Source organism: Nerophis ophidion, linkage group LG07, assembly GCF_033978795.1.
Source record: "Nerophis ophidion isolate RoL-2023_Sa linkage group LG07, RoL_Noph_v1.0, whole genome shotgun sequence".
Classification (NCBI taxonomy): domain Eukaryota; kingdom Metazoa; phylum Chordata; class Actinopteri; order Syngnathiformes; family Syngnathidae; genus Nerophis; species Nerophis ophidion.
The window spans coordinates 14,846,740-14,861,155 of NC_084617.1; the positions used below are offsets into that span (position 1 = coordinate 14,846,740).

Consider the following 14,416-nt stretch of genomic DNA (forward strand, 5'->3'; position numbering starts at 1 on the left):
GGTCTAAATGTACCTGTACAGTACTTCTATTTCTGAGAGTCTACAAATAAATGTTCTGTTTTAAAACTGGAATTATTTTCAGCTTTTTTTTTTGCAATTTTGCAAGTTGTTACGATTGGGTCGCATATTACTGCGGGCTTCGTTCTCCCGGGACGCAGACGGACCACTCTGGACAAGGCGTGCAGGTAGGAACATGATTTAATCTTCGTCATTCAAACGCGTACCAAAAACAGAAAACAAGCAAAAGGAAAACGTGCCGATCGCACAGGAAGCTAAGATAACCACTTAGCGCAGGAATCATGAACTAGGAGCCAAGAAATACCAACGTAACCTGTTGCGTACAACAAACAATGAAGCCAGACCGAGTGTGGCGAGCAACGCGAATAAAAATCTCTCTGATTAGTGGTCGACAGCAGGTGAGCGTGCCGACCACTAACCAGAGGCAGGTGAACCCAATTAATCCCCATGGAAACCAAAAACAAACCCAGAGGTGCGCAAAACAGGAACTAAGGGAGTCCAAAACTAACAGAACATGACAAAACATGATCCGGGCCACGGATCATGAGACAAGTATCTTTTGTACCTTTAAAAAGTCGATGGATAAGGCACATCAACTTACTTCTGTACTGTACTTAAATGGCAAACATATTACAAGACGTATTATTTATGAATAATGACGCTAACACAAAGTATTGACGTGACCACACCTCCCTGACCCACCATATCAGAAGTACTGTTTGTCATTCTTAGCAAGAAGACTCCCGAAATTCAGCGCCTCTCCTTAAAACCTCCCGGAAGAAATTTTCTCCCGAAATTCCGCCGGAGCTGGAGGCCACGCCCACTCCAGCTCCATGCGGACCTGAGTGGGGACAGCCTGTTTTCACGTACGCTTTCCCACTATATAAATAGCTTGCCTGCCCAATCACGTTACAAAATCTACAGATTTTAATAAAAAACCACACACAAAGACACGATGCAGACGAACGAGGAAGTTACAACCATGGCGACGCCGTCGACGAGCAAAATTAATAAATACGCTTGCAAGTTCCAAAACGAATGAAAACAAAAACTTCAGTTTATCCAGGAGAGTTCAAAAGGGGAAAGGGTATTTTGCCTGTAAATTTTGTAGAACAGACTTCTCCATTGAACACGGTGGCCGAACGGATATACTCAGTCATGAACGGTCAGCGAAGCACAAAGCGTCCGCAGCGCAGCATTGTTCACAACCCAGTATTATGGGCCACCTCGCAAAATGGAGACCCGATGTTGTAACTTATGCTGAGACAAAGATGGCTGTGCTGATAGCTGGAAGCAACGTCCCGTTCTCATTTGCGGATGTCTACAAGAAATCCGTGAAGGATATGTTCCCGGATTTGGAGATCGCTCGCCAGTACGCAAATGGCAGAACAAAGGTTACTCAAATAGTGAAAGGTAAGTGTTGTTGTTGTTTTTTTAGTAACCAGCAAGCACAGTACAGTTAGTAGAACAACTGTGTTTTTATTACTGTGTATTAGATAGGTGCCGTCAGAAATTCAACAATTGATTTTATTTATATAATAAAATAAATATATATAGCTAGAATTCACTGAAAGTCAGGTATTTCATACATTGATATATATATATATAGAATACTCGAGTTGGTGAATTGTAGCTGTAAATATACTCCTCCCCTCTTAACCACGCCCCCTCCTCAACTACACCTCCGCCCCACCCACGACCAGGCCCCCCCACCCCCCGAAATCGGAGGTCTCAAGGTTGGCAAGTATGGCAAGAACCCAACAGGATTTTGCAATAAATGACTCAGCCCATCTGGATGTGTGAGGGGGAGGGGTTCATGACACCACCCAGACGGGTCAAGGGTCGCTAATTCTAAAGCATTTCATCTGGTCAACCCTCAGTCTGTGTCTGAGAGAACAATAGTTAGTGGCTTACATGTTTTTACGTCACACTTTTATGGCTATAGGGAGTCTTTTCTGGGACTTTTTTTGTTGTTGTTGACGTCAGCCCAATGTGCTAGAATTCTAACATCCGGCTCATTAAACTCACATGCAGACTCCAAAGAGGGTCCGGAGGAGGACGTTAAGAGGCACGAAAAAGAGGGAGGAAGCTATGTAAGTGGCTGGAGTAAAGGAAAGCTTGGGCTTATTTCCTGTCAAGGAATGCAAACTTTCCTGTTCTCTGGAAGTGCCCTCACATGTATTAGGCCCCCAGGCAGGCCTTTCTGGCTCTCGCTTCCACGGCTCGGCAGCCCAAGGCGGAGAACAAACAAAGGCACACGGCCCCAAGGAACGAAAATGTCATGCCGCCTTTTTACAGGTCACGCCGCTGACTAAAATGCTTTCGGGTTCAACTCCGGTCCCCATAATAGAGTCCATTGTTGCGCACTACTCAGTATGTGCGCATACCGCCATGAGCGCAGTCAGGACTGTGCAGGAACTTAGTCCCAGTTGAAACATTACAAGTAAAAGCCTGTCCAAAACCTTCGCATCGCTTGCCATTACATATTCTGTAATATTGTACATGGTATTTGTTTTATATTATATAAAAATATAATATATGGGAAGAGGCAATTCCTGAAGGAATTGCGTGTAAATGCTCCAATGCTGAAGTTGTACTGAAATGCTGACAGAATGTAGTATGAATGTAAGAATAGTTTGAATGTTAGACTTTGATTGATTGAGACTTTTATTAGTAGATTGCACAGTACAGTACATATTCTGTACGATTGACCACTAAATGGTAACGCCCGAATAAGTTTTTTAACTTGTCTAAGTCGGGGTCCACGTTAATCAATTCATGGAATGGTTTGAATGTTGAAGAGCTGACGCTGAACTGAAATGCTAATGAGATGTAGGATTAATTTTAAAATGGTTTGAATGTTGAAATTGTTTAAACGCTGAAATGGTTTGAATGTTGAAGAGTTTGAATTTCCAGGACAACCGGAATTTGGTTTGGAACTTCGGAAAGTGTTAGTTTGAATGTCCAGGATGAGCAGAATGTGTTAATGTTGGAATGGTTTCAATAGGTTGAAAAATGTGCAACTTGGAAAAAAGTCCCATACATTTCAATGGCGATTTCCTGGAAATTGGGGAATTTAGGGAAAAGCGGGATTTTTTGAAAATGATTAGGAACATGAATGTCCTGAATGAGGGGCTTCACGGTGGCAGAGGGGTTAGTGCGTCTGCCTCACAATACGAAATTCCTGCAGTCCTGGGTTCAAATCCAGGCTCGGGATCTTTCTGTGTGGAGTTTGCATGTTCTCCCCGTGAATGCGTGGGTTCCCTCCGGGTACTCCGGCTTCCTCCCACTTCCAAAGACATGCACCTGGGGATAGGTTGATTGGCAACACTAAATTGGCCCTAGTGTGTGAATGTGAGTGTGAATGTTGTCTGTCTATCTGTGTTGGCCCTGCGATGAAGTGGCGACTTGTCCAGGGTGTACCCCGCCTTCCGCCCGATTGTAGCTGAGATAGGCGCCAGCGCCCCCCGCGACGCCAAAAGGGAATAAGCGGTAGAAAATGAATGGATGGATGTCCTGAATGAGCTGAATTGGTTGGTGTTAGAATTGTTTAAATCGGGCAAGAAATGTTGAAGTAGTAAATGGTATTAGGGGATTTCTGGAAAAAAGGGTAATATGAATTTCCAGAATGGTGGAATGTTTTAAAGGTGGAATGGTTTGAATGAGTTGAAGAACGTTGGAAATGTGGAAGTTTGAATAATGGCCAATTCATTTGGAATGGGGAAAATGCAAAAAAAAGTAACAATGAGAAATCCGGGAATTTTGTTCATAATTGTTGAAATAGAGCGCACAATTCCTGAACAGCCTGAATATTTTAGCTGTTCCAAGTCGGGACCTGGGATGGACCACTTCTCTACATCAGCTGGCAACGTCTATTTGCTGCAGACTTGTCTACATGCAAGAAGATGACCGGGGGAGGGGCCCATCTGATTGATTGCTTGATTGATGGATTCTGCAGATGTGCTCAATGAAGATTGTAATTAAACTAATGAAGAACTACAGTAGCTTGGCTCCTCAATGACATTTTAGGCATGTCAGTAGAGAGTAAGACGAGGGCAACAGGCGGGCCGGGACAGGCCTTGAAAGCAAGGAAGAGGAAAGACCAGCTGATCTTTCCTGCTAGTTTTGGCATGTGTGTGTGTGTGTGTGTGTGTGTGTGTGTGTGTGTGTGTGAGTGTGTGTGTCTGTGTGTGTGTGTGAATACAAAACGTGAAAAACTCACAAGGAGACTTTCTTACACAATCATGACAATCTTGCCTAATGTACCGATTGTATTGTACCATATGTCCCGGCAAGAAATCTGCTTTCAAAGGACTCCGGCTTATTAGTGATTCCCAAAGCCCAAAAAAAGTCTGCGGGCTATAGAGCGTTTTCATTTCGGGCTCCAGTACTCTGGAATGCCCTCCCGGTAACAATTTCGAGATGCCACCTCAGTAGAAGCATTTAAGTTTCACCTTAAAACTCATTTGTATACTCTAACCTTTAAATAGACTCCCTTTTTAGACCAGTTGATCTGCCGTTTCTTTTCTTTTTCTCCTATGTCCCACTCTCCCTTGTGGAGTGGGTCCGGTCCGATCCGGTGGCCATGGATGACGTACTGGCTGTCCAGAGTCGGGACCCAGGATGGACCGCTTGCCTGTGTATCGGCTTGGGACATCCCTGCGCTGCTGATCCGCCTCCGCTTGGGATGGTTTCCTGCTGGCTGCGCTGTGAACGGGACTCTCGCTGCTGTGTTGGATCCGCTTTGGACTGGACTCTCGCGGCTGTGTTGGATCCATTATGGATTGAACTTTCACAGTATCATGTTAGACCCGCTCGACATCCATTGCTTTCCTCCTCTCCAAGGTTCTCATAGTCATCATTGTCACCGACGTCCCACTGGGTGTGAGTTTTCCTTGCCCTTATGTGGGCCTACCGAGGATGTCGTAGTGCTTTGTGTTGTGGTTTGTGCAGCCCTTTGAGACACTAGTGATTTAGGGCGATATCAGTAAACATTGATTGATTGATTTTTCGGACCATAAGGCACACTGTTGATAAGCGGGTCTTGTCAAGTCTATTTTCATACAAAAGGCACACCGGATAATAGGGCACATTAATGCGGTCGTATTATTATTTTTTTTTTCTTAATTGAAAACTTCCTTGTGGTCTACATAACATTTAATGGTGGTTCTTTGGTCCCAATGTTGCATAGATCTGCTTTCTGACAGTCGCTTCAGGATGCAACGTTTTGTGGGCAGTCTTATTTACGTGGCTCACCTTCGACCCTCACCTCTCAGTGGGTGAACAAGGGGATGGGTCAAATGCAGAGGACAAATTTCACCACACCTAGTGTGTGTGAGACAATCATTGGTACTAAGAAGACTAAGACTGCGTCTTCTCCCCGTCATCTTTGTTGTAGGGGTGGAGCGTGCAAGGACGGGAGTGGAAGAAGTGTCAAAAGATGGATCTAACTGTTTTAAAATTAATAATGTGGCAGATCACATTCAATATAGTGGCAGACCATGAATTGATTAATGTGGACCCTGACTTAAACAAGTTGAAAAACTTTTTAGGGTTTTACCGTTTAGTGTCAATTGTACAGAATATGTACTGTTCTGTGCAATCTACTAATAAAAGTTTCAATCAATCAATAGACCGCATTAAAATTATGTGACAGGCCATTTAAATATTGTGGCAGACTACAATTAGTAATGTGGCAGATCACATGAAATTATATGGCAGACCTAACTTTAACTTTAATGTGGCAAGTCATATAAAACTATGTGGCAGGCCATTTCTAGCCCCCAGGCCTCGAGTTTGACACCTGTGCTGTATATACCGTAATTTCCGGACTATGAGGCGCACCCGACTATAAGTGAAGTGAATTATATTTGTATAGCGCTTTTCTCAAGTGACTCAAAGCGCTTTACATAGTGACACCCAATATCTAAGTTACATTTAAACCAGTGTGGGTGGCACTGGGAGCAGGTGGGTAAAGTGTCTTGCTCAAGGACACAACGGCAGTAACTAGGATGGCACAAGCGGGAATTGAACTTGGAACCCTCAAGTTGCTGACATTGCCACTCAACCAACTGAGCTATGCCGCACCAGTTAAATTCAGGGGAAAATACAGATTGCTCCATATATAAGCCGCACCCGACTATAAGCCGCAGGCGTTTTGATGTGTAATTACCGTAGTATATAGGGGTTGCTGCTACCACGGAGGGATTGTCGGGACAGTATGCCTTTCAATCCTGAACGTGCAATTGCGGAAGCTGCACACAACATGTTGCCTGACCAACAATCGGTTCGTACATGTTGTTGAAGATGTCTAAGGCAATGGCTTCACAGCACGCCCATATTCTTGTAATCAGGATGAACGCTATTGGATAGTCGCAGGAACGTTATCGGCTCCAATTGTCATCATTATTCTGTGAAACAGGTTGAAATGGCTCTGTGAGTGGTAAAGGCGGACATCCTCTGACGTATTTCAGCATGATAATATGTTGATTCGGGTGGATGACGACTTTGGTGATGCGGATGCGGATGATATAATTGCCTATCCGCGCATCTCTACCACAGGGACCAGAACGAGACAAAAAAGTAGCGGCTTATAGTCCGGAAATTACGGTAATTAAGAATCTGCTCGAACAATGAGCCCCTAGCGGGGTTTTTGCTTTTTCCAGTGGAAATGGGTGAAAAAGGGTCTCACCTGAGCAGAGGGCTCCTTTGAATCTGAGGCAGTTGAAGTCGTCGCACTCGCAGTGTTTGCCCCACACCTGTCCAAAATCGCTGGCATGGCATGAGCACTGTCCGCACAAGCAGTCCCCTCGCCCGTTGCAGATGGGACTCCCCGGCTTGGGGACGCATTTGTCGTCGTCGGAGGGACTGTAGTCCTGCAAGGAGCACTCGCAGCGCGGGCCCAGGCGGCCCTGGTGGCACTGGCACACGCCACACTCGTAGGTGCCGTTACCGCCGCTACACGACGGGCTGTCAGCCTCGGCGAAGGCCTCGCAGTCGCACGCGCAGGCGAAAACCACGGTGACCTCCAGGGCGTCCCTAAAGCCTTGGGGTTTGATGGTGAACGTCTGGATCTTCTCCTTCGGGCAGCCACGCAACTGAGCCTCCACGCTGAAAGACACCTGAGGAGGACATAGTTCCGGGGTAGCGTATACGCCGAGATAGACGATGAATCACCATCACACATACCGTGTCTCCGATCTCAAGGCCGGAGCAAGACCTGAGACCAGTGATGACCTCGCCGTTCAGGCACGTCGCGTTGAAGGACAGATTGAGCTCATCGGGGACTCCGATTAGCTCCAGCTCCACTTTAGAGCGGATTTTCTACACGCAGATTGTTGTCATTAGAATCTTATAAATAGATCTTGACTTATTTTGGGGCAAAGTCCTTACGGCGTACGCTTGTTCTATGAGCTCGATAACATTCCCAGAGTCGCCGGACAGCGTTCCCACGGTTGTGCCTGGAATGAGCTGGCTGTACCCCTGGGAAGAGTGAGAGCAACATGGTGACACAGGTTCATGTGCTTGGTTTTGTTGTTGTTAGGGTCGTTTGCTTTTTTTAGAGGTGTCCAGATACAACTTTTCAGGGCTAAATTTGGGCCTTAAAGGAGAACATTATCACAATTTCAAAAGGGTTAAAAACAATAAAAAATCAGTTACCAGTGGATTGTTGTATTTTTTTAAGTTGTTTTTCAAAAATGTTACCGGTCCCCGAATATCCCTAAAACAGCTTTAAAGTGCTTGCTTTTCGCTATTTGCAATGCGACTATCCATTTCCCTGTGACGTCATACAGTGCTGCCAATGTAAACAAACAACGGCGAATACCACAGCAAGATATAGCGACACTAGCTCGGATTCAGACTCGGATTTCAGCAGCCTAAGCGATTCAACAGATTACGCATGCATTGAAGTGGATGGTTGGAGTATGAAAGTATTGAAGAAGAAACTGAAGCTATTGAGCGAATATCTATTGACGTTATTCATAGCCATAGCATGGCCGAATAGCTGCGTTAGCATCGCCGGTAAAATGTGCGGACCAAACGATCGGGACTTTCGCATCTTGTGACACTGGAGCAACTTAAATCCTTCGATTGGTAAGTGTTTTTTTCGCATTAAATGTGGGTGGAAGGAAACGTAATATAGTTGCAAATGCATCTGCAGGTTATCCATACATCTCTGTGCCATGTCTGCTTTAGCACCGCCGGTAAATAGCATGTTAGCGTCGATTAGCGTAGCATGTTAGCATCGATTAGCTGGCAGTCACGCCGCAACCAAATATGTCTGATTAGCACATAAGTCAACAACATCAACAAAACTCATCTTTGTGATTTCGTTGAATTTATCGTTGCAAATGCATCTGCAGGTTATCCATACATCTCTGTGCCATGTCTGTCATCGCCGGTAAAATGTGGAGACACTCTGGCACATTCAATGGGGGTCTAGCGGCAGACACTTTCGCATCTTCGGGCCAGTGGTGCAACTTGAATCCCTCCCTGTTAGTGTTGTTACACCCTCCGACAACACACCGACGAGGCATGATGTCTCCAAGGTTCCAAAAAATAGTCGAAAAAACGGAAAATAACAGAGCTGAGACCCGGTGTTTACAATGTGTTGAAAATGAAAATGGCGGCTGTGTTACCTCGGTGACGTCACGTTCTGACGTCATCGCAAAAAGAGCGATACACAGAAAGGCGTTTAATTCGCCAAAATTCACCCATTTAGAGTTAGGAAAGCGGTTAAAAAAAAATATATGGTCTTTTTTCTGCACCATCAAGGTATATATTGACACTTACATAGATCTGGTGATAATGTTCCCCTTTAAGCATCATTTCATTCTTAGCGGGACCCCTTGACTTACCACCATTCTTAAATGGATAGTCACTACTGTTGTAATCGTAAAATGGTATTGTGAATAATCTTGAAACTTGTGAATTAGATTAGATTAGACATTGGACTGATTGATTGATTGATTGACTGATTGATTGATATACTGGCACAGCCATTGAAGGGGGTGGGGGGTGACCACATATGCGGTCCTCTCCAAGGTTTCTCATAGTCACTGACAAGGACGTCCTACTAGGTTGAGTTTTTCCCTTGTCCTTATGTGGGCTCTGTACCGAGGATGTCGTTGTGGTTTGTGCAGCCCTTTGAGACACTTGTGATTTAGGGCTATATAAATAAACTTTGATTGATTGAAACTTGTATTAGTACAGTACATATTCCGAACAATTAACCACTAAATGGTAGCACTCGAATAAGTTTTTCAACTTGTTTAAGTCGGTGTGCACATTAATCAAATCATGGTAAAACTTTTTTATGCAATTACTGGTGGGCATTGTGGTGCCGGGTTCGATTCCCTCAAGGATGCGTTGACGTGAACACAACAAAAGTAGGATCTTAAAAGATTTATTTAAAAGGGAGCTCTGAACAGAAATACTGGAGCTAATAAAAGGCAAACCAAAAACGCTAGTATGAAAACTAGGAAGTAAAAATAAAAATGGCACGTAGGCACAAAAGAGAAAACAAATCATCAGTATGTAAACTGGAAAAAAACAAGTGTCTTAGCGTGAGAAGCTAGCGAGAATAGAAATACTTGCGTGAAAGCAAACAATCAAAAATCCAGAATTACAGTTGCGTGAGAGCAAACTAGAATCCCAGAAAGAATAAACAGAAGAGGCTGGCTTATAAACGGTAGTGATTACAACGACAGGTGTGCGAGAACTGAGACTAGCAGGTGGAAATAATAAGTGACCATGGAAACGAACAAAACAGGAAGTAAACGGGTCAGAATGGAGAATGAAAACACAGATGGAAAAATAAGCAACAACATGTGAAGATCCGAGTAACGGATCGTAACATTTTAATCCACGAGGGATATTGTTTCACACAGTAGCTTAGTTACAATGGACGGAAAGGATATATCAATCAATCAATCAATCAATGTTTATCTATCTAGCCCTGAAACACAAGTGTCTCAAAGGGCTGCACAAAACACACCGACATCCTCGGTGGAGCCCACGTAAGGGCAAGGAAAAACTCACCCCAGTGGGACGTCGGTGACAGTGACAATGATGACTATGAGAAACCTTGGAGAGGACCGCATATTTGGGCAAACAATAAAAGGCCACACTGAAATGAGAAGTTTTGCTTTGCCCACCTCAACCCCTGCGTCGGTTGAGGTGGGCGGGGTTTGGTGGTAGCTGGGGTGTATAATGTAGCTTGGAAGAGTTCGGGATACATGGGATTATGGGTATTTGTTCTGTTTTGTTCATGATGTGTTATAGTGCGGATGTTCTCCCAAAATGTGTTTGTCATTCTTGTTTGGTGTGGTTTCACAGTGTGGCGCATATTAGTAAGAGTGCTAAAGTTGTTTATAACACAACTGTCAGTGTAACCTGTATGGCTGTTGAACGAGTATTCCTTGCAGTCCCTTGTGTGTGTCTGCAGAATCCTCACACAACATGTGAACGGGCTGGTAAGCTGTTTGTTACGGTTATAGAGGGCGCTAAACGCATTGTCTTCATAGCACGCACTTGTTATTGTTGTTTGGGTGAAAACCAGCAGACAGTCGAGAGAATGGTTGCTCTGAAACTCGGTAGTCTCCCGGAAAAATTGAGATGGTTGGCAAATAAAACTCGCGGGCCGCAATAATATTACATTTTCATATTGAGGTGCGGGCCGCGTGTCTGAGACTCCTGGTTAATACATAGCACAAACAAAAAAAAAACTTTGTACGCTGTGTTATTTCATTTTAAATTTCAAAAGAGTCTTGTTGCTCCCATAGTTTTCTTTATTTTGTGAAACGGGTCAAAATGGCTCTTTGAGTGGTAAAGGTTTCCGACCCCTGGTCTATATAGTAAAAGTTTTAGATCTTTGAGTTCAATTCATGACAAATGGGAGCAAAAACAAAAGTGTTACTTTAATTTTGTATGTTCAGTTATACAGTGGTTCCTTAAAGGCTCTTAAATGGAAGAAAACTTGTTACCTGTCCGCTAAGATAGCAAAAAAAAAGACACTAGCGGGAGCCGAACATGTCATGCTTGTTACTGGCAGTTTGGGTTTCCCTCTTTGTTTGTGTTTATTTCCTGTCAGCTCTCTTATTTCGGTTCCATTTCCTGCATGTCTCCTAGAGCGCTCGTTTCCCTCACCTGTCCCTGATTGGGAGCCTGGCACACCTGGTTGCAATTGCCAATCAGGCTACTATTTATGCCTGCCTCGCCCTCCAGTCAGGGCTTGATGATTCTGTCAGGAAAACATGACTTTAATAGGACAACAGGAGGCAGGATCACAGGAAACAGGATAACAGGAGACAGGAAACAGGCAACCGGGTACAATCATCGAGCCCTGACTGGAGGGCGAGGCAGGCATAAATAGTAGCCTTATTGGCAATTGCAACCAGGTGTGCCAGGCTGCCAATCAGGGACAGGTGAAGGAAACGAGGGCTCAGGGAGATATGCAGGAAATGGAACAAAAATGAGAGCGCAGACAGGAAATAAACACAAACACAGAGGAAAACCCAAACATAATTAAACTCTTTGTAACAAGCCTGACAGAACAGCTTGTATCAGAGTCTGGGTATAATTTAGGACAAATTAATCCCTGCTTGGTTGAAGTGATGTTTTTTTAAATATTTGTTCTTCCGTCACTCTAAAAGCCAAATGCACTTAGTTTTTTTCAGCCGAATAATGTATTTGCTGAGTGTAAATTCCATTTAAATGTAATCAGCCTTCATGTGTTAATTCATTGAAAGTGTTCATTTTAAACAACATTTTGAAGATGGTGGCCGTTGTTTTCCCGAGTTTGGAAATTTGAGAAACTGTATCTCGATTCTTTCGTACGTCCTGCATGTACGGCAAAATTGACGATCAAGAATCTTTGAAGTCTTTTTTTTTAGATTTTAGACCCAGATCTCAACTGTTTTTTTTTTGCTGATATCGGACCAATATCCGATATCCATCTTAGTTTTTCATTTGAAAGCACAGTCAAGAATTTACCTTGTAGAGCGGCACCACATAGTCTGTCACAGCGAAAATCAGATTGATGTTGTTCTCGGACATTTTCTCCGTCAGAAGCGCCAAGGAGGGATAATCCTGGAATAGAAGCGGGAAGGTCAAGACATACATTAAAAACACGTCTATTTTAGAAAAAAGGTCTTATAAGGGATTAGTAAAAGTAATTCTTCATTGGTTTTACAAGGAGTAGCAATATTTTAGAGCTGGATGGGTTGATCAACATCAGCGGTGTCCAGGGGCCATTTTTAACCAGTGGCCCAGTTGTTAGAGTGTCCGCCCTGAGATCGGTAGGTTGTGAGTTCAAACCTGGGCCGAGTCATACCAAAGACTATAAAAATGGGACCTATTACCTCCCTGCTTGGCACTCAGCATAAAGGGTTGGAATTGGGGGTTAAATCACCAAAAATGATTCCTGGGCGCGGCCACTGCTGCTGCTCACTGCTCCCCTCACCTCCCAGGGGGTGATCAAGGGTGATGGGTCAAATGTCACACCTAGTGTGTGTGTGACTATCATTGGTACTTTAACTTTAACCCCACGCTAGTTTTCTAGTGGCACTAGACGGTATTACAATAATAAAATACCGCCCTAGCTGGAAAATATGAACACCTCTGATCTAGAAAAATGTTTTTTTGTTCCCAAGCAGGCTATGCTATTAGACCAGGGGTGTCAAACGTACGGCCCATGGGCCGGATAAGGCCCACGAACAGGTTTTATCCGGGCTGTGGGATGAGTTTGCTAAGTAAAAAAATTAACCTGAAATTTTTGAATGAAATAAACAGCTGTTCTAAATGTGTCCACTGGATGTCGCAATAGCAATTTTTTGTATCTTTGTAGATGATGCAAAAAAAAAATAAACCACATGTTAGTACATCAGTCGAGGAAAATGATCGAACTACATAAATAACATACTGTAATTTGATTTTGATATAAAAAATGTTATCTTGATAGATTGAAAATTAACACTAAAGAGTTTACTGATGAACATTATCAAATAATTTATTCAGAAAATATAAATAATAAATAAAGATAGAATGTCGTTGTGCCTTGTGCAGACCTTTGAGACACTCGTGATTTGGGGCTATACAAGTAAACTTTGATTGATTGATTGATTGATTGAATATTATAATCCGCAACACGTAAGTGTAAAAACACAAAAACAAATTATGATTTGTACATTTTCCGAATGTGTTAGTTCTATTTTTAAAGAAAGAAAACAAACTGAAGTTGTCTTTATTTTTAAGTTATCATGCCAGGATTTTACCAGTCCGGCCCACTTGGGAGTAGATTTTTCTCCAAGTGGCCCCCCATCTAAAATGAGTTTGACCCCCCTGTATTAGACCCTGTTAGAATATTGCATTTCCTGTTTTTTTTTAGAGAGAACAGAACCTGCAAGGTAAAAGTATGATTAGGTTTGAGGACGGGGACAGCGGCCACGTAGCAAAGTGTCGGTTTTGTAAACCAAAGGTGGACTTATGATGAATTTGGTATTTTCTGACTTTTCAATGTTGTTACAATGTTAGATACTAGTGTCAAACAATGCTAAAGGTTCATGCATTTTGGTGGCGTTTTACGGTGACTGACTTTAGCATGTTAAGCTCTCAACCAGAAAGAGGGTGAGGAGCTCCTTGCTTTGTGTGAAACATGAAACACGGCAAGATAAGGATTATTTTTAGAGATCTCCGATTATATCGCACCGCCGATATTATCGGCCGATAAATGCTATAAAATGTAATATCGGAAATTATCGGTATCGGTTTCAAAAAGTTTTTTGTTTTTTTTTGTTCTGTCCAGCTTCTCAGGCAAATCACATAATTGATGTAGATGTCCATATCGGCTGTTCAGATTGAGCCCCGTTTATAATTTCCTGTTATACAGTATTCCAAGTTGCTGTTTTGAGGCATGTTATAAAAAATGAGGCACTTTGTGACTTATTAGCTATCGTGCTCAAGTTAGACTTTTTCTAATCCATGCAAGGACAAAACTTCTTGTCTGAGGGGTGGCCTCTGCCACAGATGTTATCTTTGTTTTAGCCCGCTAACAGCCAAGGACTTCCAGGACCTCAACGAAGATAAGATGACAGCACGCAGACGAAGCAGGGACAAGGCAAAATCACAAGGCCCGCAGCCCATTCCGTCACGTACTGTGCGTCCTGGACCTGCTTTGCATAATATATGTGACCACTCCTTTTAAAAGGCGGTCTCAGTGATGTTGACTATGGAACTCTCAATAAAAAGACGTACGCGGGAGCTAGGGTGAGACTGTGGCTAATTGTGTAGCACCATGCGTTCTCATGAGCGAAATTGAACTCTGTCTCTGCATGATTCCTTCCGTCTTGTCTGTTTAATATATGTTTGAACCGGACAAGGCCCGCAGGCCACGCCCCCC

General features: G+C 43.4%; 1 protein-coding gene across 1 annotated transcript in view; it reads right to left on the bottom strand.

Annotated features, from left to right (window-relative positions):
* The window catches only part of LOC133555931 (integrin beta-3-like), a 54,208-nt gene that overhangs the window by 14,625 nt on the left and 25,167 nt on the right, over window positions 1–14,416 (bottom strand). Inside the window, exons 7-10 of the mRNA XM_061905407.1 lie at window positions 12,013–12,108; window positions 7,411–7,500; window positions 7,207–7,341; window positions 6,710–7,139 (exon numbers count right to left, since the gene is read on the bottom strand). Coding sequence (XP_061761391.1) covers window positions 6,710–7,139; window positions 7,207–7,341; window positions 7,411–7,500; window positions 12,013–12,108 — 751 coding nt within the window. The remainder of the gene's footprint in view (window positions 1–6,709; window positions 7,140–7,206; window positions 7,342–7,410; window positions 7,501–12,012; window positions 12,109–14,416) is intronic.